General features: G+C 42.5%; 1 protein-coding gene across 5 annotated transcripts in view; it reads right to left on the bottom strand.

Annotated features, from left to right (window-relative positions):
- Positions 1 to 5,844: 5,844 nt before the first annotated feature.
- The window catches only part of itprid2 (ITPR interacting domain containing 2), a 42,214-nt gene continuing 24,106 nt past the window's right edge, over positions 5,845 to 23,952 (bottom strand). For 3 of the 5 annotated variants that reach the window (XM_085764680.1, XM_085764677.1, XM_085764679.1), the window contains 12 exons: positions 20,543 to 20,650; positions 18,758 to 19,127; positions 17,353 to 17,557; positions 15,960 to 16,011; positions 13,592 to 13,674; positions 11,184 to 13,046; positions 10,361 to 10,420; positions 9,949 to 10,073; positions 9,727 to 9,838; positions 8,469 to 8,534; positions 8,045 to 8,377; positions 6,029 to 6,334 (listed from right to left, as the gene is read on the bottom strand). In XM_085764680.1, coding sequence (XP_085620806.1) covers positions 6,227 to 6,334; positions 8,045 to 8,377; positions 8,469 to 8,534; positions 9,727 to 9,838; positions 9,949 to 10,073; positions 10,361 to 10,420; positions 11,184 to 13,046; positions 13,592 to 13,674; positions 15,960 to 16,011; positions 17,353 to 17,557; positions 18,758 to 19,127; positions 20,543 to 20,650 — 3,485 coding nt within the window. In that variant the 3' untranslated portion in view covers positions 6,029 to 6,226. Of the gene's footprint in view, positions 6,335 to 8,044; positions 8,378 to 8,468; positions 8,535 to 9,726; positions 9,839 to 9,948; positions 10,074 to 10,360; positions 10,421 to 11,183; positions 13,047 to 13,591; positions 13,675 to 15,959; positions 16,012 to 17,352; positions 17,558 to 18,757; positions 19,128 to 20,542; positions 20,651 to 23,952 lie in introns of all 5 variants that reach the window. The other 2 variants (XM_085764676.1, XM_085764678.1) reach the window with 2 other exon arrangements.

Genomic DNA, 23,952 nt, shown 5'->3' with positions numbered 1-23,952 from the left:
AATTGAGAGGTTGATGAATGTGAGCTGAAAACCTGTGTGTGTGTGTGTCTGACGGTCTCTCTGTCTGCGTGTACATGTGCAGAAAGCCACAGAACTCCTCTCTCCCTAATGATCTGATTGATTGGCAGCCTGCCCTCAGAAGTTACCATGGCGACTACCATGCTTACATTTTACTGTGTGGAACAGTGTTGTGTTTGTGTGTTTGTTTGTTTGTGTATGTGTGCATGTGTGACTGTGTGTGAGTGTCTGTGTGTGTCTGTCTGTGTGAGTGTGATGCCTGTGTTTGTGCGTGGACATCCTCTGTCAGTCTGGTTTATCGTGTGTGTGTGTGGGGCTGTGTTTAAAAACATCTTAAAAAGACAACAGGCGCGCGGCTTACGTTTTTTTTTTTTTTGACCAAAAATTAAAATTTCTTCAAATTTCTCCAACCTCGGATATATCATCTGGGGGTCCGAGGGGAGTCCAACGCAGAAGGTTTGGTTGAAATCGGGCCGGTGGTTTTGGAGAAAATGACCAAAAACCAAACAGGCGATTTTAAAAAGACGACAGGCGCGCGGCTTACGTTTTTTTTTTTTTTGACCAAAAATTACAATTTCTTCAAATTTCTCCAAACTCGGATATATCATCTGGGAGTCCGAAGGGAGTCCAACGCAGAAGGTTTGGTTGAAATCGGGCCGGTGGTTTTGGAGAAAATGACCAAAAACCAAACAGGCGATTTTAAAAAGACGACAGGCGCGCGGCTTACGTTTTTTTTTTTTTTGACCAAAAATTAAAATTTCTTCTCCAAACTCGGATATATCATCTGGGGGTCCGAGGGGAGTCCAACGCAGAAGGTTTGGTTGAAATCGGGCCGGTGGTTTTGGAGAAAATGACCAAAAACCAAACAGGCGATTTTAAAAAGACGACAGGCGCGCGGCTTACGTTTTTTTTTTTTTGATCAAAAATTAAAATTTCTCCAAACTCGGATATATCATCTGGGGGTCCGAGGGGAGTCCAACGCAGAAGGTTTGGTTGAAATCGGGCCGGTGGTTTTGGAGAAAATGACCAAAAACCAAACAGGCGATTTTAAAAAGACGACAGGCGCGCGGCTTACGTTTTTTTTTTTTGGACCAAAAATTAAAATTTCTCCAAACTCGGATATATCATCTGGGGGTCCGAGGGGAGTCCAACGCAGAAGGTTTGGTTGAAATCGGGCCGGTGGTTTTGGAGAAAATGACCAAAAACCAAACAGGCGATTTTAAAAAGACGACAGGCGCGCGGCTTACGTTTTTTTTTTTTTTTGACCAAAAATTAAAATTTCTTCAAATTTCTCCAAACTCGGATATATCATCTGGGGGTCCGAGGGGAGTCCAACGCAGAAGGTTTGGTTGAAATCGGGCCGGTGGTTTTGGAGAAAATGACCAAAACCCAAACAGGCGATTTTAAAAAGACGACAGGCGCGCGGCTTACGTTTTTTTTTTTTGACCAAAAATTAAAATTTCTCCAAACTCGGATATATCATCTGGGGGTCCGACGCAGAAGGTTTGGTTGAAATCGGGCCGGTGGTTTTGGAGAAAATGACCAAAAACCAAACAGGCGATTTTAAAAAGACGACAGGCGCGCGGCTTACGTTTTTTTTTTTTTGACCTTTCCAAACTCGGATATATCATCTGGGGGTCCGAGGGGAGTCCAACGCAGAAGGTTTGGTTGAAATCGGGCCGGTGGTTTTGGAGAAAATGACCAAAAACCAAACAGGCGATTTTAAAAAGACGACAGGCGCGCGGCTTACGTTTTTTTTTTTTGACCAAAAATTTAAATTTCTTCAAATTTCTCCAAACTCGGATATATCATCTGGGGGTCCGAGGGGAGTCCAACGCAGAAGGTTTGGTTGAAATCGGGCCGGTGGTTTTGGAGAAAATGACCAAAAACCAAACAGGCGATTTTAAAAAGACGACAGGCGCGCGGCTTACGTTTTTTTTTTTTGACCAAAAATTTAAATTTCTCCAAACTCGGATATATCATCTGGGGGTCCGAGGGGAGTCCAACGCAGAAGGTTTGGTTGAAATCGGGCCGGTGGTTTTGGAGAAAATGACCAAAAACCAAACAGGCGATTTTAAAAAGACGACAGGCGCGCGGCTTACGTTTTTTTTTTTTGACCAAAAATTAAAATTTCTTCTCCAAACTCGGATATATCATCTGGGGGTCCGAGGGGAGTCCAACGCAGAAGGTTTGGTTGAAATCGGGCCGGTGGTTTTGGAGAAAATGACCAAAAACCAAACAGGCGATTTTAACGAGCGGCCAGGCTGCACCTGCACTGTTCTATTTATAGACTTTGATAACGAGCTGGCCCCAACAGCTGGCCACTGCACACAGAGCAGAGCAGAGCAGAGAGATTTGTGCTCTGAGCAGCTTCCGAAAACAGCCCAGAAAAAGAGAACCGTACCTCTTATCAGAATGTGGCCATGACTACTGGGGCAAGGAGACCTTCCTGAGCACATTGATGTGCATTAAATGTTTGTAGGGCAAAAACTTTTCTCAGGGTCGCAAGGTAGAAAGGGGGGGCATTTCTGTTTTTCTAAAAAAAACAGCTCCTACTTTTATATTGAAGTGGATGAGCCACTGGAGCGGGTCTAGCTGCACAATTAGGCTCATAGAGACAATTCTGTAAGTCTGTCTGCTGTTTTGAACACATCAAATGAGACACGACAAGTGTGGCTACAAACCAGTGAGGAAATCATGTGTCTAGAGTTTAATTTGTGGCCGTGCTGGCAATTTATCCAGAAAAAATCCTGAATGTTTTTTCGATCCCTCTCACTCTAGCGATGATGTCACTCACTCTAAGCCCTGCTCGTTAGACGCAACACACACCCATTATAAAGCTGGATTTTGTCAAAAAACTTAATGATTTTAAAGCGGCCAAATATCAGAAACTGTTGAAGATATCAATAAGCTGAGTCATAGAGGAATACTTAAAAAGTTTGTCTACAGCTCAGAATTTGAATGAAGTCTCTAGCTGAAAGTATGTGGACACTTTAAAGGCTGAAAGAAGTAAGAAGATTTGAAGAGTTTCAAGACTGTTCCAATGCATTCTCTATGGGGAAAAAAAAATCAGAAATAGTTGAATATTGCAAAAAGTATGAATAGTTGAAAAGAGAAAAGACATAGCACACCTGTCCCGAAAAGGCTGAACATTTTGATATTTGAATTGTTGAAATAGCACAAAGTATGAAGGACTAGTTACATTACGAAGAAAGGCAGAAAATGGCCGAACCGAATAACAATAGTGTGAATGCTTCCAGCATTCACACTAATAAACACACACACACAATGGTGTCAAAAATGAAGCAGCACTCATTTGTACTGAAAATAAATACATCTTTATTATTTTCTCTACAGAGTGATCCCTCCCTGCATCCCGCTGACAAGACATCAGTACAAAATACACATCATCATTAATAGACATCGACAGAAATTAATAGACACCAACAGTCAACCAGTAAAGTGTAATTAGAAGTGTGTGAAGGATCCTTGATCAGTAGAAAAAAATAAAAGAACATTTAGAGCGTCGCAGCTCACAGTGAGTGTTTGTCCAGCAGAGCAGAGAATGTGATCAGTGAAACATGACAAAACAAAGGTTTTTCCACAAACACACACACACAAAAAGGTTTTCCATAAACACAATTAATCGATGAAGAGAATCGACGGTCAGAGGTCAAGTTAATAATGAAAGTTCACCTATTAGCTCCACTTGTTGAATGAAGACCGAAAGCTCCATCCTCTGATTTTTCAATATATTCTCTTTAAATTGCTCCCAAAGATCAAGAACGATACATCAACGTACACAAAGTTCAGCTTTCAGTAGATAATATCTATTCTAACAAGAGTCTGTGTGGACATTTTCAGAATCATTGTTCCATTAAGAAGATTAAAAACAAAAAAAAAGAAGAGGTATTTAGAGGTGTGTTTTGTTAGTCAGTCGTCAATAACTGATCTAGAAACCTTTGAGAGACGACGCAGACAACACACACAAGCACACAGAAGGAAACAGATATTTGATGAGTGGTAGGCTAATAAATTGTTCAGTGATCAATCAGCTCAGATGAATTTGCATTAGTTTATGCAGGATGATTGATCGCATCTGAAATGTTAGAAGTGATTAATTGAAAATGTATTAACAATAATCCCAATAATCAGAATATACTGTATGTTCATAGTATTGCACACGGATGAAAATAACGCGCTAAGGAAAGGATCGGGCTACACTGCCCACTAACTAAGCCCCTCCTACTGCCAAGTCATTAGCTACATCATCATCATCATCATCATCACTGTTGCTATGACAACTTACTAAAACCTGCTGCTGCTATAGAGTAACCTGTCCTCTAAGCCCGCCCTCCACCGGACCTCACGACATCACACACTAACCTCGTCACCTACTCAGTTACAACCAACAAGTGTTAAAGGAACAGACGTCCGTGTTTAGCCTAGCTTAGCACAAACACTGGAAGTGAAGGGAAACTGTTAGCCATAGATCAATCAAGACAAAAAAAAACTATTCACTCTTCAACAACTGCAACGTTGTCCGATTTACATTTTGCGTCTTGTTTCCTTAAGATAAAATGTTGAGAAAAAAAAGTGAGACGTTGTTTTAGCAGCAGTTAGCATTGGAGCTAATTGTTAGCCAGCAGACTACAATAAATGACACATGATAATGTATGAGCTAACTCTAAAAAGTGGAAAAACTTAAAGTTATTGTGACTTTGACATGGGTGAATTGAGTCATTGATGAACTGAGCAACCAGAAATTGATCGTTACAGAATCAGCTGTGGAGGAAGTGAGGCGAAGAGAAGCATAATGACAACGATGATGATGATGACGATCGTGAGGAAAGAAACAGCTGGAGCATTTCAATTTCACTTAAAAACCTTCTGAAACATTGTACGTTTAGCTAAATTACAAAGGGTTTGAGTGATTTTAAGATGTATAAGCTCTCAGTTTGACCCTCAGCACTTAATAATTAAAGACTAATGAATGAAACGTCTCACTAAAAAGGCATAAATACTAACTTTTTAGGCTTTTGTTATCTACCATTTACTTGATCCAGAGTAATTGTTTGTATCGTCTCATTTTATTGATCTCAGCCTCTCTGTTTATCGTTTGTTTTCCTGTTCGTTCTCCATGACAGAGCTGAAGGCCTATTAAGCTGCTGCTTCACACAACGAAGCAGACAAGGGAAACTCAAACTAAACTGCAACTAAAGAATCCAACAGCAGCAGCGTTGAATGTTTTTCAGCTACTCTCACTTGAATTTCTTCTCCTGAACTGTTGGAGCAGCAGTTTAAATGTAATTTTAATGCCTGTGAACAACAGTAAACATAATTCTCCTTGATTCTATAGAGGTGCAGAGAGAAATCTCTAAAGTGGAACAAGTGTCAAGAGAAAATATAAAAATACATATATATATATATATATATATATATTTTGTAATTCAACTGAACCAACTGTTTGTAATCGCTGCAGTTCGAACTATAGTAAACAGCTCAGTCTGATCAGTCTGTGGATAATGTAAAACAGTGTCCTAAAACATCAATGAATATGTTTTGAGTTATGAGTTGCTGATCATTTTTATTAATATAATCATTATTATTATTATTATTATTATTATTATTATTATTATTATTATTATTATTATCATTATTATACGGACTTATTATGTGGGAAAACAGAAATATCAGGACATGAATTTGAACTTGATGCAACTCCCTCAGAATGGGATTAGTAGTGGTGACAATGGGTGCAGTACTATCAGCAGTACTAGTAATTGTAGTCATAGTATTAGTGGCAGTGGTCGTTTTAAGGTTTTTGATCATAACACTTTAGGAAAAAGAAAGAAAAAAAGAAAAAACACATTTATGATGGATGCTGTACGAGGAGGCGTGGACAGACCGCCTTTCCCAGGATGCATCACACTGTCTCACTCTCACAACTAGACAGTGGGAACGTCCTCTCAGCCTCCCGTACTCCTCCTCCGCCCTCTCGTTCGGCCACGGGTGAGGTGGGCGGGGCTCATGATGTCATCATCAGTGTTACAGACGTACAGTGTCACAGACAGATATTGTTCCACACGGACAGTGTTACTCAGCTATACAGTGTTACAGACAAGACAGTGGTGCTGCTCAGGTTGTAGTTACTAGGGCTGAAGGTCGAAGGGGGAAAAGGGGTGGTGGTGCTCTGCTGTTGCCGTGACTACAGGCGCTGTTGCCTGGTGGGAAGGGGCGACTGCCGAGGCGACACGGCAGCCAGCAGCTCGCCGTAGATCTCCCGTCGGACCTCCTGAGCCACGCTCTCTCGAATCTGGAAAACACAGTCAGAGCTCGTGAAACTGTTTCACCACAAACACTTCTGACTGAAAGTTTATCCTTGGTACAACATTAAACATTTACACAAGACTTCAATTATTAAACTGCTTGTTTACTGATTTGGTTGTCAAATTTCTGGCAAAGATTTTAGTCTATATGTACTTCGATTTTCTTGGGTAAGTTAACCTGCTGAGGCCCAGGGAAGCAGAAACGCTCCCAGACCTGAGCTTTTATGTACAAATAAATATCCCTGCCTGCGACCTCTTTTTTTTTCTGTTTAAACTACAAACACAGCACTTTGAGCCCAAATACGTCCATGTGTGCAGCAGACTTAAAGGGATAGTTCAACATTTTGGCAAATTGGCCCACTGCCATAATCCCTATAGTTTTAGCAGTAGGTTTGTTACCTTTAATTGTCGGTGCAAGCTATTTTTAGAACGGCGTAGCAGAGCCGCGAGCTGCTCAGAGCTATGCTACGGAGGCTATTGGGATTTCTTGGTTTCCTTCATCAAACTCATCAAATACACAATCCAACAACTCCAAAACGCTCTGGTGGACAAGTTGTGACCTGCACATTCACCACACTATGAGATAATAATGTAATGTTGTCTTCGAGATAAATTCATGCGAAACAGCTGATGCGTGTTCCCGTCAGGAGCAGTTTTTCTGAAAGCAGTCTCTGCATTTCCCTAGAAAACAACTCTGTCTCGTAACATTACATTATTATCTCATAGCGTGGTGGATGTGCAGGTCACAACTTGTCCATGAGAGCGTTTTGGAGTTGTTGGATTGTGTATTTGATGAGTTTAATGAGGGAAACCAAGAAATCCCATGAGCCTCCGTAGCGTAGCTCTGAGCAGCTCGTGGCGATCTAAAAACAGCTTGCACCGACAATTAAAGGTAACAGACCTACTGCTATGACTACAGTATAGGGATTATGACAATGGGCCAATTTGCCAAAATGTTGAACTATCCCTTTAAATTGCTACAATAACTGTAAACATTGGGGGAGATTTAACGTGAGTTTATTGCAGTTTTCTGTCATATTTCTGCTTCTGTCTGTATGTTTACAATCAGTTATGATCCATACCATCTTTGAGTGACATTTAGTCACCTCACCTCCTATTGGACGTTCCTATCTGCTGCAGTGGGTGAGGTGGTCAGTCTGTGTTGGCTTTACACACTTCACACTGTATAGGTGTAGTGATTTTTTTTTATTGTGAACTTAAGAGTGAGTTTAGAGACAGTGAGCCGAGCCAAAGGATCAGATGAGTTACATAAGTTGATGCAGAGACTTAGCGGCTACTATTTCCAGGAGCAGAGAGAAACACGCCTATAAATCCTGCTCAAGAGAACGAGCAAAACTAATGAAAAGATAAAAGACAGAAACTTCAAATTACCTCTAGAACAACCCAAAAAGATAAATGCAACTTTCTGAGGTGGAAAAAAAACGTCTTGAATATGTCGCAGCTTTTATCCATAAAAAATCAAGGTCCATTAATTGTATTTTTTTTACTTATGGGATGTGAACTGCTATTATACTGAACAGAAGTCTTCATTGAATAATATAAATAGTTTGCTGAGGTTGTGCTCATTCAGAATATGTGCTGCACTTGATGAACATTTTGAAAATAATTAGTTTATTATGAAAAACTTTATGCTTGAAAAAAAGTGTGATTGTGTTAAAGTGCCAACATGTTGTTACCTCTCTGATGAGCTGCTGCAGGTTCTCCACTCGGACTCCTCCTCCTCCTGCTGCTGCTACTTCCTCCTCTACCGCTAGTGCCTCTTCACCTCCTATGCTGTCCCTTTCTCCCTCTTCCTCCTCCTGCTCTCCCTCTCCCTCTTTGTGTGCGCTGGGTCGAGGAGGAGGCGCAGGGGTGATGTTGATTGACGCCTTGTACACGCCTTGTCTGCTGTCGCCGTCTCGTCCTCGGACTGGACTGGACGACCGGGAGGAGGGGTTGGTGGAGGGGGCGCGGCCGTCGTAGCTGAGCTCTGATTGGAGGAAGAGCTGCTCTCTGAGGAGGTCTGACACCTGGACAGTCAGGTAAACATTACATCAAGACAAACGTCGACAAACGGCTTAAAACATAAGTGTGTCTGTGTGTGTGTGTGTGTGTGCTGACCGGCTCCATGGCTCTCAGAGCAGAGGCAGTGGACAGGCTGTCAACACTGCTGTCTCTATGGAGACCCTGAGGAGGAGAGAAGGTAAAGTTAAGTCCAAACTCACACACAACCTACTGCGGTCATGGTGCTTTGATAAAGTGAATGGACATAGTGTGTATTGTGTATACTTTTAGTGTTTATTGTGCTTTTTTCTTCTATAATCTTAAGAGTTGTGTGTATAAAGTGTGTAAATAATAAAAACATACCAACTCTATAAGTCACGAGCTGCCCTGTGTGTATATACACTGTACCACGTGGTGTGTGATCTCTGTGTTGAATGTATTACAGTTAGAGTGCATAAATACAGTAGCATGCAAAAGTTTGGGCACCCTTGGTCAACATTTCTTTTTTTTTTTTTTTTTTTTAAGTATATTTTTTTGGCGTTTTTGCCTTTATTTGATAGACAGTGAGATAGACAGGAAAGGGGGAGGCAGAGAGAGGGGGAATGACATGCAGGAAAGGTCTGCCCGACGCGGGACTCGAACCGGGGACGCCTGCGTTGAGGACTGTAGCCTCGACATGGGGCGGCCGCCTTAACCACTGCGCCACGCACCGCCCCCCTTGGTCAACATTTCTGTTAATGTGAGCAGATCAGTGGAAGTGGAAGATGAATGGATCTCCAAAAGGTATCAAAGTTAAACATGAAACACTCTTTTGCAATATTTAAAGCAATATCCGTGTATTATTTTTGTTTTCTACAATTTCAGAGTGAAAAGGGGAAACAAAGCAGCAGCCTGCAAAAGAATGAAGAATATTCTTCTGCAGCCTGCAGAAGAATACTATTTACATGCTGTGATTGTTTCAACTAGGTACTAACTATGCAGGGTGGCCAAACCTTTGCTGCAGGCCCTTTTCCCTTTCTGTCACTTTGAAAATGTAAAACTGATAAGAAATGTGTCACCTGTAACTTCATGCCTTTTGGAGATCATTTAATCTTCCACTTGCTGAACTGTTCACATTAACAGGTAATTTGACCAGGGGTGCACAAACTTCTGCATGACACTGTAAGTGGATCTTTAGTTGGAGTTCAGTTGGATTAAATGCACATCTTGGCAGGGGGATGTTTGTGTGTATGACATGAAAACCTGTCTGTCATGTTGTAGCAGCTAGATTGTGACCAAAAAAAGTCCTGGAAAATGATTTCAACAGGGCTGTGGACCCTGGTGTTGTGTGTATGCACTTTGTTGTATGTGTGTGTGTGTATGATGTCTTGTGTACCCGATGCTGTGTGTCTGTCAGCTCCAACAGTCTGTCCTCCAGCTGCTGCTCCAGCTCCTGCAGTTCCTCTCTGACTGCTGATCTCAGAGACTGAAGCTGCTCCACCTCCATCCTACACACACACACACACACACACACAAATAAAGTTTGCTTTGAATCATAGTGTCAACAACACTGCACCGATGACTGTTAAACACGTGTCTGCTCTCCGTCATGACTCACCTGTCAGCAGGACTCAGGTGTTTGTAGACCAGAGCTTGCTGTCGGATGATTGACAGCTCCAGATCCATCATCTGACTGCGGAACAAGTTCAGACTCCGCCTCTTCTGCTGAAACTCTGCCAAGGACTGAAAACAGAGAGAACAGAGAGAGAGAGAGAGAGAGAGGGACAAAGTGAAACACATTTTATTTATAACAGCATCAACCGTCTGCTCTGGAAACCAACAGTACAGTATGTAAATTTTAGCTTATGCAAAGTTATTACGTTAATTCTTTACACAAACACAGCTCACGTCATGGAAATACACAAAAAGCTATAAATAGTGACTCATCCACAACTTTTAACGACTGTGTTTGCAACATGAAGGACGAGGTAACGGATGTAGATGACGAGGGTGCTGAGGGGAGACGGTACCTGGTGGCTGGATGGACCGGCTCTGTGCTCACTGAACGTGTCCGGTGTGTTGACTCGGCTCTGCACGGAGAGAGAGGACAGTGACGTCAGGATAGAAAGATGATGAATTAATCTGACAAAGTAAGAAGCAGGAGCCAGTGGCAAAGAGGCCAAGCGCTGAAGTGTTGCTGACTCTTATACACATACACACAGATACATCTGTACCTCATGCTTTCAGAGTTCTTCGCATTTCATTAACTACAATAGTATACTGTAAATATGCAAACAAATCAGCACTTTACCGAAGCACATTTCTACCTCGCCCTTTACATCAGATGTAGCCTGTAGGAATGTCTATGTTCTATGAATTGTTTATGCTGTGTAGATGTTGTATATTATATTTCTGTTCTTTTATCCTATCTCATTTTATATCTATTTTTGAACATTCTACACTGTTTGTGTATCTTAATTGTGTTGATATTTTTATGTCTTTTACGTCTTTGAACACTTGTAAAAGCTCATTATAAATAAAAAAATATATATATTATTATTATTATTATTTATTACTATTTTTATTGTATTGGGGTCTGGGATGTCTGATTGTATGTTCTATGTAATGGACTACAGATGGAACTTAGCTTTCTGCTAAATCTGCTACACACATCTTTACATCCTTTTGTTAATGTCGGTGTACACCGTCTATAAACCTAATAAAATTGAATTATTGAGCCACATTCACAGGCACCATGTTTGGAGGTTTCACACAAACTTTCAAGCAGCGCTGTAGTGTACGTTTACAACCTGACACTACAGCGAAAGTGATGAAGAGCAGAGGAGGACTGACCTGGCTCAGACTCTGCACTGTTCCTCTGATCTCATGCAGGACTCTCCGGAGCTGCATCTCCGTGGTGGATGGGCCGTGGCCGTGGCCGTGGCCGGGTCCGAGACCTGGAGCCGCAGCAGGAGGAAGAGAAGGAGGAGGAGGAGCGAGCCCCGGGTGGAGGCCGTGAGCTTGGCTGAAGCCTGGGAGGAAACCTGGAGCAGCAGCAGCAGCAGCAGCAGCGAGCCCCGGGTGGAGGCCGTGATCCGGCGCCATCAGCGTGACAGGATGCGGGAACCCCGGGGTTGGGTTCATGCTGTAGCCATGGTAACCCATGTAGGGATGAGGAGCAGCATAGTAAGGTGACTGGTGATTATAGGGATGGCTGTAGCCCTGCTGGTGCTGGTGGTGGGGGTGCTGATGGTGGTGCATTATGGGAGATCCGGCGCCGTGCAGGTTGCCCATGCTGCCGTGGTGATGAGGAGCTGCGGCGGCGGTTTGGGGCTGATGATGCAGGTTGGAGAGGCTGCCGTGCTGAGGCATCATGGGAGTCGTAGGCTGGTGGAGACTGGTCAGGCTGGAGTGGTGGTGCTGGTGGTGGTGGTGGAGGAGGTTGGGCAGGCTGGCGTACGGGTGGAGCGGCGACGGGGCGTACTGCTGCACGCCGTAGGGGAACGGGCCGGGACTCGGGTTGGGGCTGAAGCTCAACGACTGATCTGCAGGATTCTGGTTCGGATAAGAGAACGCCATCGTCGGCCCGTGGTTCCAACTTTGCTGGTTTTGACCGGGCGGCAGCGGCGGCGGCTGCTGCTGCTGCTGATTGGACGACAGATCGGGGACGCTCTGTGTGCTCCAGGATTGGACGCGGCCTCCTGGCGACCAATCAGGAGGAGGGCTGGGGCTCTGCAGCGAGCAGGACGACCGCAGCAGGTAGCGCGGGATGGGTTTGGGCGGGACGGGAGAGTCTTTGGGAAGCCTCGGTGGCGGGACGTTGGCGCCGGACGAGGAGGACGGGTTGATGATCAGAGTGGACAGGCAGTTGTTTTGCTCTTCCTCCTGCTCCTCCTCCTCCTCCTCCTCCTCCTCCTCCTCCTCTTCTTCTTTCCTGTCCTCCGGGTCGTATTTGAAGGAGAACTTGGGCTGCGTGCACGACGACCGGCCGCGTCCGAACTGGATCCTGACGGAGGAAACGACCTTGGAGGGCGAGAGCAGCGAGGACGGCAGCGAGGACGACCGCTGTAAGGGGACGCCACGTCTCCCCCGTCCTCTGCCCGGGGTCTGGGGCATCTCGTTGACCAGGAGCTCGCCCCGCAGCCCGACCCGGTTCAGCTGGTACTGTTTGGCCCGGTGTAGAGCGCTCAGCACCGGGGAGGACGGAGTCTGAGGAACAGATGATTCAGAACCGTCCAAAGATGCGTCTTCTTCTCGGGCCTCGTCCTCGGCTTCCCCTCCCACTGTCGGTGGTGGCGTTGTGTCGGCGGCGTTCTGAGTTTGCTGTGATTCTTGTTCAGACGCGCTGTGGGAACTCTCAGTTTCCAGTTGTGGTTCTGGTTCTGGTTCAGGATCAGTCCGGCCGGCGTTCTCCGCTGGCTCCTCGTCGTTCCGGGTCTCATCCTCCTCCTCCTCCTCCTCCTCCTGCTGCTTCTTGGGGAGCTGGTGAGCCGTGTACTCTGGGATCTGCTCCGCCGCTGAACTCCCATCATGCTCTGCTCCTTCCCTCCCATCGGCCTCGGTGGCGCCTCCCAGCCCCTCCGCCGGCGCCTCCTCCTCTCTGACGTCCGGCAAATTGAACGCAGGCTGGTCCAGTGCGAGGGGCGTGGCCACGTCCTGTGAGGGGTGTGATGTCACAGTGGTCTCACTGTCACAGCTGTCACTACTTTCCTGCACCTGATCACAATTATGGATCGATTAATCACTCGTCATGGAAGAAAACTATCAAGATAAGAAAACTAGTATTCAGTACCAAAGACATGGTCACATTATCGATCAATTTATCTTAATCACAAACAATGATTATATCCAATCCAAGTCCATTGTCTATTATCTTAAATCTGAATTTTCCTCTTTAAAGGAACTTCAGTTACAAGACAAATGTGGTGAAGTCCCATAAAATGAAAAAATACTCAACAACTAATTCCCAATTAATCAATAAGTGACCCATCACTGTGATGGTTAATTCAAATCAGAAGTTTTGTGATTATTTAATAAAGTAAGATGAACTTCTTCTTCTTCTTCTTGGAAAATTAAATTAGGCTGTAGCAGCAGCATTTTATTTCACCATGAGATTAGTAATTCTGCCATTAATTAGCACAGAAAATTGTAAAATAATGTCATTTTGTGATTGAATAAGTCAGTTAACACAACCTAATAAAAGGTTAAAAAGTGTCGCCTTAAACTCAGATGAAGACTTTGAATAAAACACTCGCACACACCTTGAGGTAGCTGTTGGAGTCGGCTGAGGGCTCCTCGGCAAAGCCACTGCTGTCTGACTGCTGACTGACCGTCCGTGACAGATCTACAAAAAGAAACAGACAATAACAATCATAAAAAATAAATAAATAAATAAATAAAAATTACGATTATTCCTGCAGTACCACATCTGTCCAGTGGATGGCAGCACAGACTCATTAAACATGTTTATATACAGTATAAAGTCTAATAATGCAAAAACTGCAGGGGACAACAAAGACTTAAGTCATAAAATATATAAATAGACTCAACAGATCCTCATTAGAGAGTCAGACAGTATAAAACGGAGAGAGAGAAGCAACAGACAGATTTAAATCCAATTAAACGGATCAGTGTGATTTAGGCTTAGGACAAAATTTGATTTGTCAATTTAAAGAAACATAGAAAACATAATTTTATCATATTATTTAACTCTGAGTGATGCTGAAATGCTTTTATTTCAAGTTACTTATATAGTTCTCTGCCCAAAAAACCTGTAATACAATTACATCTCTGTTTTTTTGTTTGTTTTTTTCAGGATACTGCTCTGTTTAAAAAGACACTGCACTGGAGGCCTGTATATTTTACTGTACAGTAAGTTATAAACTCTTATATGATTTTTACCATTTTCCCTTCATAAAAAAAGTGAGAAGTTCTTTTAGTATTTTCAGTCCTATTAAGAAACAACTTTAATTAAAGAGGTATCAAAACTTCTTAGTGAGAATCTAACTTTGGCTTGTTCATGATTTATGACTCATCATACGTTTAGATTTAGATTTTCTACATAAACATACAAAACAGGTGTGGTTGGATAACTATTAGAATTTAACATCCGTCACAAAATCAAAACACTTTTTCCATGTTTACACCAAAAAATATAAATTTATAAAGATAAATCCCTTCAATATTTTATTATGAAACTTATTGAACCATAAGGGTTCAGTCAAGCTGGTAGAAAGATGCAATCTGTGTAGAGAATTTGCCCGGCACATCGCTCCATCCTGGGTCGTTTGGTATTTTTAAAAAGAAAACAATCTTTTTCATGTGTTTTTGATATCAGGTTTAGATTTGATTTGAGGATTTGAAACCCACTCGTTTGGCTTCGGCTTTATTGAATATCATCATCATCATCATCGCCGTCCTTCCTTCTATAACTATATTATCATTGAGTCCATCCCAGAATACACACAGTTAATTTTTTCCCCCTGCAGCAAAATAATCACTGACATTAGTGAATCAATGAGACGCAGTGTGACAGTCTGAACAAAGTATAACAGAGGGAGCTGTGTAGCCTGGTCTAACCCTGATGTACGGGCAGACTTAAGTTAATAAAATCATTACATAACACTACTTTGGTATTTCAGTGATTTATGCGCATAGTTTTAGCTCTAGTGGTGGAGAAAATATCATGTTTCGCTCTGCTTTGTGGATTCCTAAGATACAGTATGGTATGAGCCTGGATTACCGGATCAAGCCTGACTTCTACCGTCTCTCTGCACAGACTGTGTGCATCAACAGAAAGTGTGAATTTTTTTTTTTTTTTTTGTCATCTCGATAAAACTGGTTTTGTATAATGAGCTGCTGATTTTTGTTTTCTACCGTTCAGCCACAGAACTGAACCTTACATAAGAGTTTATCTAACACACTTTTAATAGACTTTTCAGAGGTCTTGACTCTTTACATGGCGGTTTTTAGTTATCTCCTCTGGCACACAAAGACCAGCCAGTGGATTAAAGATGATTTACTGTAAAGCTGAAGCTGTTGATACATTAATTAGTTAATTGACAGTAAAAACCACAACAGCCAATCATTTTCATAATCATCTAAATAAATAAATGTGTCTCCAATGTGAATGTTATCCCAGTTTGCTGTGATCTTAAAAATTAACATCACAACAAGACATTCATTTGTGCTTTAGCAGGTAATTAGAGGTATTTCTCCACTATTTTCTCATATAATAAACAATCAATAGAAAATAGACAGATGATAACTATTAACCCTACTGATAATTAAAATAACTGCTGATTGCAGCCTAGTACATTAGGTTTTCTGTGTGTAAATGATTTGACACATACAAAAATGGATTAAATACAGCTTTGCAACAAAACAAAACAAAAAATGCAAATTACAACCAAACACAATTTAGCTCTTAAAATTAGATTTTCATTCCATCTACCAGACCAGAGCCACAAGATCAAGGATTAAGGACACATCATAGTCGAGGCAGCTGATACAGAGTAAATATGGGGGAATTTGGGGCCTCTAAGGACCTCAGGGATCTTGGGCAAGTTCCCACTCTGACAGGTTGCCAACCCTGAGCCTCGGGCCTGTGTTGCACAAGAGTAAACTCACCGCTGGCTCTGGAAGTCCTGGATGGCAGACCCTCGTCATCGTTACTCTGGATCTGAACGACAAAACAACAGAGTGGATTTAAAAATTTAAATTAAAAAAAACACGAACAGCACCGTCACCGTCACATGAAAGCTTTCACTAACTGGTCACTCTGTCAACAACACAGGGGAGCTGTATGCAGATGCACTGGGTCAACAACATGCTTGTCCACCACCTGCCGTAGCTACAGGAGGAGCAGCAGATCTTCATCACGGCCCTCAGCAGGTTCAATCGCCCTGAAGGTGCTGGTGTTCTTAACTCAATGGTCAAACAGGTTTACACTGTGGTTTTTCCACTGACAGTCAAGTCAGAGAAGTTGACCAACCTTCAAATATCTGTTTAAATCACACCTGAACGCACCAAGAACAAAACCACACCCACATACTGTAACAACACCTAGATTAAAGCAGAAGTAAGCGATCCGGTGGTTTTGGATAACTTCCTGTCAGCCGATGGAGTTAGCAGCCCCCGCCCTCGTCCCTACGTCACCACATTCACGCGCATCCCTTGGCTGCACACACAGAGAGGTGCAGGTGCAACAAAGGTTGTAGGATACAAGGAAAGTTTTCTCCTCGGCTTACAGCAGAGCAGAGTGACTGACAGACCTGTGTTTCAGACCAAACACTCTGTATAAGTGATTGCTGTCGGAAGATTTAACTATTTAAAGCAGAAGTAAGTGATATATTTGTGTTAATATAAGTCTTAAATAGTTATATCTTCCAACAGCAATCACTTACATAGAGTGTTTGGTCTGAAACACGGGTCTGTCAGTCACTCTGCTCTGCTCTGAGCCGAGGAGAAAACATTTATCGTATCCTACAGTTTTTATCCAATGAGGAGAGACAACGGCATGCAGGGCTGTGTGTGCAGCCAAGGAACGCCGTGAATGTGGCGACGTAGGGACGAGGACTGTTATGGTGCGTTCAAGGAAACTCGTATTTTTCCGACCGTGAAGTGGTACCAGTTCGATCTGGTACGAGTTCACCGGTCGGAAGTTACGAGTGGCCGTTATAGTGACTTTCACAGGTAAAACAGGTCGGAAAAACACGAGTGGGTTGCCTGGAACGCTACAAAGTCGTAAGTTGTGACTTGAAGCTGTAATTTACGATTTCAAAAGCCTGCCTGGAACGCAGCATTAGCGAAAACGACCGGACCACTTACTTCTGCTTTAAGACTTATATTAACACATATATTCCACTTACTACTGCTTTACCCACCACCAGCTGTCAGTGCAGGGTTGTTGAGATGGTTTTATGAATATCACAGGATTTTTGTATTGATGGTGATTTACTTTATTTGAGACCCTGAAATTATCAAATATCAAGGTCGATGATGAACCAAAGAGATCCCTTACCTCCTCCATGTCGAAGGAGTCGGCGTTTTCAGTGCGGAGCTGAGCGAGCTGTGGCGGGGCCAGGGTGGGAGGACCTTTATCCGGGGTCGAGGTCAGGTTCTTCTCCTCTTCGACCACCTGAGCTCCCTCCTCTGTTCTGTGATTGGCTGCTGACTCTGTTTGAGGCTCTCCATTGGATGCTGGTCCAGTGCCGCTCTGTGCAGGACTGATGGGAGGTCGAAATGTTTACAACACAGTGCTGATACACACATGCTTAAAGGGATACTTCACCCAAAATCGACAATTCACTAATTTTCTACTCGCCGTTATGCCAAGGAAGGGTTCGGAGAAGAAGAGTCATCAAACTGCTTTTGGAGTTCCAGGGGGGGTCCGGCTGGCAACAGATTTTCATATAATGGCGGCGGACAGAGTTCACTTTTGAATCGTCCAAAACACACACTATGAAACATCCATATTACCTCCATACTGCTCGTCCGTACTGACCCAAGTGTCCTGAAGCCGCCACATGAAAAAGTTGATGGGAAAAAATTTATTTCATCTCTGTTTTTAGCCTTGTTGTAGCAGTAGCTCCCAGTGGCTGCGCGAGATTTGCTGCGAGATGTTCTTCCGTGTTTACATCAAACATCCAATGGTTTACAACGACGAACGAACATCTTCCAGCAAATCTCACGCATGTGCACAAACTTCAACAGAGCCACTGGGAGCTGCTACTACAACAAGGATAAAACAGAGATCAAATAAATTTTTTCCAATTTTCATGTGGCGGCTTCTGGACACTTGGGTCAGTACGGACGAGCAGTATGGAGGTATCTGGATGTTTCATAGTGTGTGTTTTGGACGATTCAAAAGTGAATTCTATCTGCCGCCATTATATGAAAATCCGTTGCCAGCCGGACCCCCCCTGGAACTACAAAAGCATTTTGATAACTCCTAAAGTTCTCCAAACCCTTCCTTGGCATGACGGTGAGTAGATGATTGATGAGTTATCGATTTTGGGTGAAGTATCCCTTTAAAGTATATTTTCTTTGCCTTATTCCAGGTTGAGGTACTTGTACTTTGACTTTCCATTGTATGTTACTGATATAGGTAAATGTTAATTATTTTACTCCGTTACATTCTTCTGAATCTGAATCATGAGTCTTTTTTTTTTTAGAAACAGGTCTTTTAGTCGTATCGCAGCCCTGCTGCTTTATCAGACTGGTATGTTTTAGTCTGAAATATGGTCCAAAAATATCTTTAAAAATATCTCATGTCATTCAAGAGCCTGGCAGCAGAGCAGAGACATGACCTCACCTCTCTGACCAATCACAAAAGGCCTTTGTGAGGGCAGTAGCTGTCAGTGAGTGTGTAAAAACTAACTCTCTAATATAAACAACCTTTAATTGTCCAGCTGCTTGTAGCCTACCTGTTGTTGTCTGACAGCCGATCTGTCTCTCCATCCCCGTTGGATTCCTCGGTAACCGTCGCCAGGAGGAGACAGCTTTCCTTCTTGCGGACGTGTTTCTGGCTGACCGTCTCCCCCTGGTGGTTCGGGTCAGTGCCGTTCTGCTGCTCCGGCCCGGCGGCGTGTGCGTGACCGTTGGTGTGTGCGTGATTGGAGGGCCCGTGTCCGTTCACCTGGTTTTTTGTGTGCGCTTCAGGCGACTCGGGGGCGTTTGCGAGCAGGTTGTGTTTGCTGATGGTTTTCTTGAGGAATTTGGCGACGTTCAGAGCCGAGTTGTTCCTCTTCAGAGGAGGAATCGGTTCGTCACCTCCTCCCTCTCCTACTTCTCCTCCTGAGGGAGATGAGATAAACAGATCAGAAGAAAAACTCACTCAGAAGTAGAGTTTATTTTATAAACAAACTGACAACTACATTTTTGTCAGTGGTGGAGATGAGACATTAATGATAAAAAGATTTAATCAAACAAAAAACAAAAGAATTGGCTGAAATAGATTTTGGCAATAAAGGAAAAATCACATGTCGGCAAATAAGGAGGGGCTAAAACGTCCTTTTGTTTCAAATAAAGTAAAGTAAAATCAGTCTGGTGGCTTATAACCTTGAATCAGTTTCAGCTTAAGTTCAATAAAATTAGAGCCCACCACGTCAAGTAACATTGAATCCAGCTGTCCAGCACCTCTCTCACAGCACTGTGATGTTTATCAACAGGGTTACAGAAACCCTTTTTATTTTTTACAATATTTTTAACCCGTTATCACGAGGAAAAAAACCTAATTAACAAGTTAAAGAATTGAGAATACGATGAAATCAATATGATGTACCAACATCTCCTTTCAATAACATGTCTAGTACCTTCCAACTTCTCACAGCTGCAAACACAAAGAGTAGCTCCGGTCGAAGCACTGCTTCTCATGAAATTGTTACAGAAAGATTGTTTCCTAACAAACCCCAGCTGTGGACGTTTCATAATACTAATTCAATCAGCTGCAACAGAAATACCAGTTTCATCTGCCACTTATCTCTAATTTCTCCTTCTTCTTCTTCTTTCTTTCTTTCTTTTCCCTGCAGTAAATGTTATTTTGCTGTCAATTAAACTCAACAATACCTGGAGATCGGTCACATTAAAACTCTATCATAGTCGCCAGAGAAGTAACTTAATGTCTAAAAACAGCTACTGCTTGTACTCCCTGGATCTTATCTTATCAAATAAAATTTTAAAAAAGGAAGAAAGAAATGTGAAGGGCTGTTATATAATCTGTAAATGAAAACAGTAGATCTATTAAAAACCTAAAGGGACTCATGGAAGCAATGCGATTGAAACTGACAAAGAGGCTTATAAAGTAGCTATAAATCTGTTAACCTGTTCCAAATAAAGGCCTCTCTGCCATTGTGGTAAATAAATAATAAATTTACAGTTTCGGTGTTTACAGTAGCGGCCATGTTCATTATAACCTTTATTTATCCTTTATTTATCTCTCGACACCATTTACAATGGTGTCGAGAGAACAACAAATACAGCAAAGAAGAACAAGAGTTTACATGCAATATTAGAAAACAGTTAAGAACAATGGACACAGTCAAACAATCATTATCAAGTACAATTAAAACAATTACAATCCAGTGAAACCTGGTTTGAGACGAGGATTTTGAGCTGCTGTACTGATGGGAGAGATTCTAACTGTAAGATTTTCTGCAGATTGTTCCATGTGTGAGGTGCATTGTGGGAGAAGGACATTTTACCCGGCTTACCTTGATCCCTGGAGCTGATGCGTTGGACAGGCTGACCAGACACCTGACTGTAAAGTTGGAAGAACTCGTTAGCGACTGTGGTCAAGACCTCGATCTGACGGAAACGACCTGCAACAGACAAAAAACAACACGAGTCACAACGGAGTTCAATACTGTAGAAACAGGATCATGCAACACAAAGGTTAAAAACTAAATATTAGCTTATTAATTGTGGGGTGTTGCCATGTTTTGTTCCTCTGCTTGGTTATCTAGTCATATCAAACAGCAACAGAAGCTGATTTTATGACCGTGTTTTTTCAAGGAAACCAAAGTGTTGAAAGAAATCCATTACGTGAGGTTACAGCGTTGTCACATGATGCATAAAGTGTTGTGTTTTATAACTTGTTGTTCGAGGCTCGACCATGGGAACTTGGAAGATCAAAAGCATTCAGTCCCAAGTAGAAAGCTCCAGGTACAGGTGTGCTACACTGTGGATGTATTTGAGATCCGATCAGGTGAGTCTGGGCCACACGTGGACATTGTCTTTAGGAGCGTGACAACAAATGAACATACTGAGGAGGGACTGCCTCCTCGACCACAGTCTAATTTGTCTCACCAGTTTCATAATGAACCAAATATGTCTTATTACTTTCAGATCACTGAAAACCCATGTTATAATGTCAGGTCTGAACACGGCCTTTGTTTAAAAAGCCGACCGCTGATGGAATAAAAAACCTCATATATCTGTTAGTGCCACGTCTAGTGAGGCAAAACCTCTGTCCTCATGGAAACAAATGAAACTCCTTTGAGCAGTGAAAGATGTTTACAGTTGAGGCCTAAAAGGTCAAGAACAAAGGATTTCCAGAAATGTTGAGACTTCTTTTTAAGTGTAACAACTGGCACTGAGTGGATCTGGAGGCAGATAAGTTAAAAGTCTGAACATGTCAACATCCAGCAGCCAGATATAGCTCTTCCCTCTTTGAGCCAGCTCACATCTCACATCACACATCTCTGCTGGTTGGAGGTCAGCTTGTTTTTAAATCACTCCCCCAAAAAACATCCATCTCACAAGGTCACTAAGACTCATGTTCACCCTTATGAAGACAAATACGTCTCGTCACAGATGCTCCTTAAAGGTCTCATATTGCAGAAAGGGAAATTCCCATGTCTTGTTTTATTTATTATAAAACAGGTCTGAGTTCTATATTGACACTGTGAAAGTATCAGAGAAATACACACAACATGTATTAAGAAAGTGGGTCTTATAAATGAGCCGTCTGGGTGTCTGTAACTTTGTGATGTAATAACAAAGCAGTCACATGCTCCAAGTCCCGCCCACCTGAACCCACCACCTACAGTAAGCTTGCAGGGTTTAGAGCGCACTCACACTAGGCAATCGTACGGTGCCCAAGCACATTTGCCCCCTAAAGTCCGGATTATTTGGCTAGTGTGAGTGCACCCTTAGTTTCTCCTAGTATTATGCTAAAATCTATAAAACAGACAGCCAATAAGAAAGAATCACAGAGCCTCCTCTCCTCTGATTGGTTGAGAGACGCCAACCTGTTTCCTACTTGAGCTCCAGAGAGAAGCAGGAAAGTTGAGATGTAAAACTGGTTCTGAAAACCACCAATATATACAGTATCTTTCTTATGGATATTACCACATCACATAAAACACTGCAATATGGGACCTTTAATGTGTTTCCATTCATCAGTGTTATGTAAATATTAGGAGTTGGGTGCATCGGGATAAACAGCCCGTGGTGTTAATTCTCCATCTGAGAGCCATTAGACCACTTTAGAAGAATAAAGCACAATGAGGAAAAAGAAGAAATTTGACAGTCCAACCTCAAACAATAGGAAAACAAATATTCTGTCATTGCCAGCTTTTCTGCACAGGTTTCTTTCAATACACTAGTTGAAAATGTGCATAAAACAGGAGAAGGGAAATCTGCAAAATGAAGTGCATTAAATCTATATTTAACATTTAGTGTGTTTATTTTACTGGGAGTAATGGAAAAAAAGATTTTATATACTGTACTGCTGGGTAAGATACACCAGAAAGGAGAAAACCACTTGGTCCTTGACCGACAAATTACTGTTATTGGAAACATGTGAAATATCTTCTGTGCCCCTGACTGACTCGTAGGTTTGTTTTTAAAAAGAGTTTGTGGATTCTTTAAGTTTCTGCAGTAAAAGACTGAAAAAACAAAAAGCTTCATGTTGGGACTCAACACAGACGTCAACGCTGCTGCTCCTCCCTCCTCTCTTCTCCTTCATCCACAGTTGTGTAAGTCGAGCTGTCAGTCTCGTCTTTAACAGGATGATGACTTGCATACTTTCCTTCCTTCCTCCCCTCCTCCTCCTCTCCATCGCTCTGTGTCTAAATACTTGTCAGTCTGTTATGAAACCCAGACTTCAGTCTTCTCTTCGTGGCCCTGTAAAGGCCCGATACAATAACTCGCTCTGATGCTACAGTATCACCTGAAATCCAGCGCAGGCCTGCTCTCTCTTAACGTCTCACCTCTGACCCCATCAGGTCCTCGAAGCGAATAAAAACACATCTGTAGGTCCTTAAAGTTTTATTGTCCGGTTACATCACTGCCGTCATGTGAAAATGTAAACAAAGGATTCATAAAGAATGAAGATCCCCGGCCTGTGCTGAAGATTGGATGTTGATTACATACATTTTAACCATCTGGCTACCAGGTCGAACAAAAATCAGCACGATTTGAGCTGATTTCTAGAAAGATATTCAAAAAGGTCTTTTACCCAAAACATCAAAGACAGACAGAGCTATCCTACATGAGAAACTAGCTGGGAGGAGTGAACTCTCTGGACCATGACACTTTAAAATATTTTGCACCTGGCTGCCACAACCTACATCAAAACTCACACCTGGATACAGGCACACATACGAATTTTAGATGTGGCGCCACTGACTGTCTACTTTCACATACACTACATAACGCAAAGCACTATCTCTAATATTCATTGGACAAAATCATTCATAAACACTCTTAGAAATCTCTGAAAGAAAAGTTGGGAATTATCCCACTTTTACGGGATGCATGCAAACAGGAAATGCACATAATTCCTCATAGTTTTGTTGCCAATTTCTAAATATGCAAAACAAAAAAAAAGACATAGACTGACGCTGTCCAGTTGTGGACCACAGGGTAACCGAATGAGTCCATAACATCTCTGAAATCCTACAGAGCCTTTTTCACTTTTTCACTTTTTCAGCTCCTTGTTTTGTTGATTTTATCACATATTTCCTGTATGGTTCAATCTTAGTCCTGCCATTAACCTACTTTCCATCAGCATATCCACAGCTGTTTTCAGAAAAGCTCTTGACAAAACACAACAAACAGCAAACAGACCGAGTTAGCAAACAGCTGGTTGAGACAGTAGAGTCAGCGAAGAGCTACG

Source organism: Trachurus japonicus, chromosome 21, assembly GCF_045865225.1.
Source record: "Trachurus japonicus isolate A0001 chromosome 21, Traja_1.0".
Lineage (NCBI taxonomy): Eukaryota > Metazoa > Chordata > Actinopteri > Carangiformes > Carangidae > Trachurus > Trachurus japonicus.
Note: the sequence above shows the minus strand (reverse complement) of the source record. Positions and strands in the feature narration are given on the sequence as shown.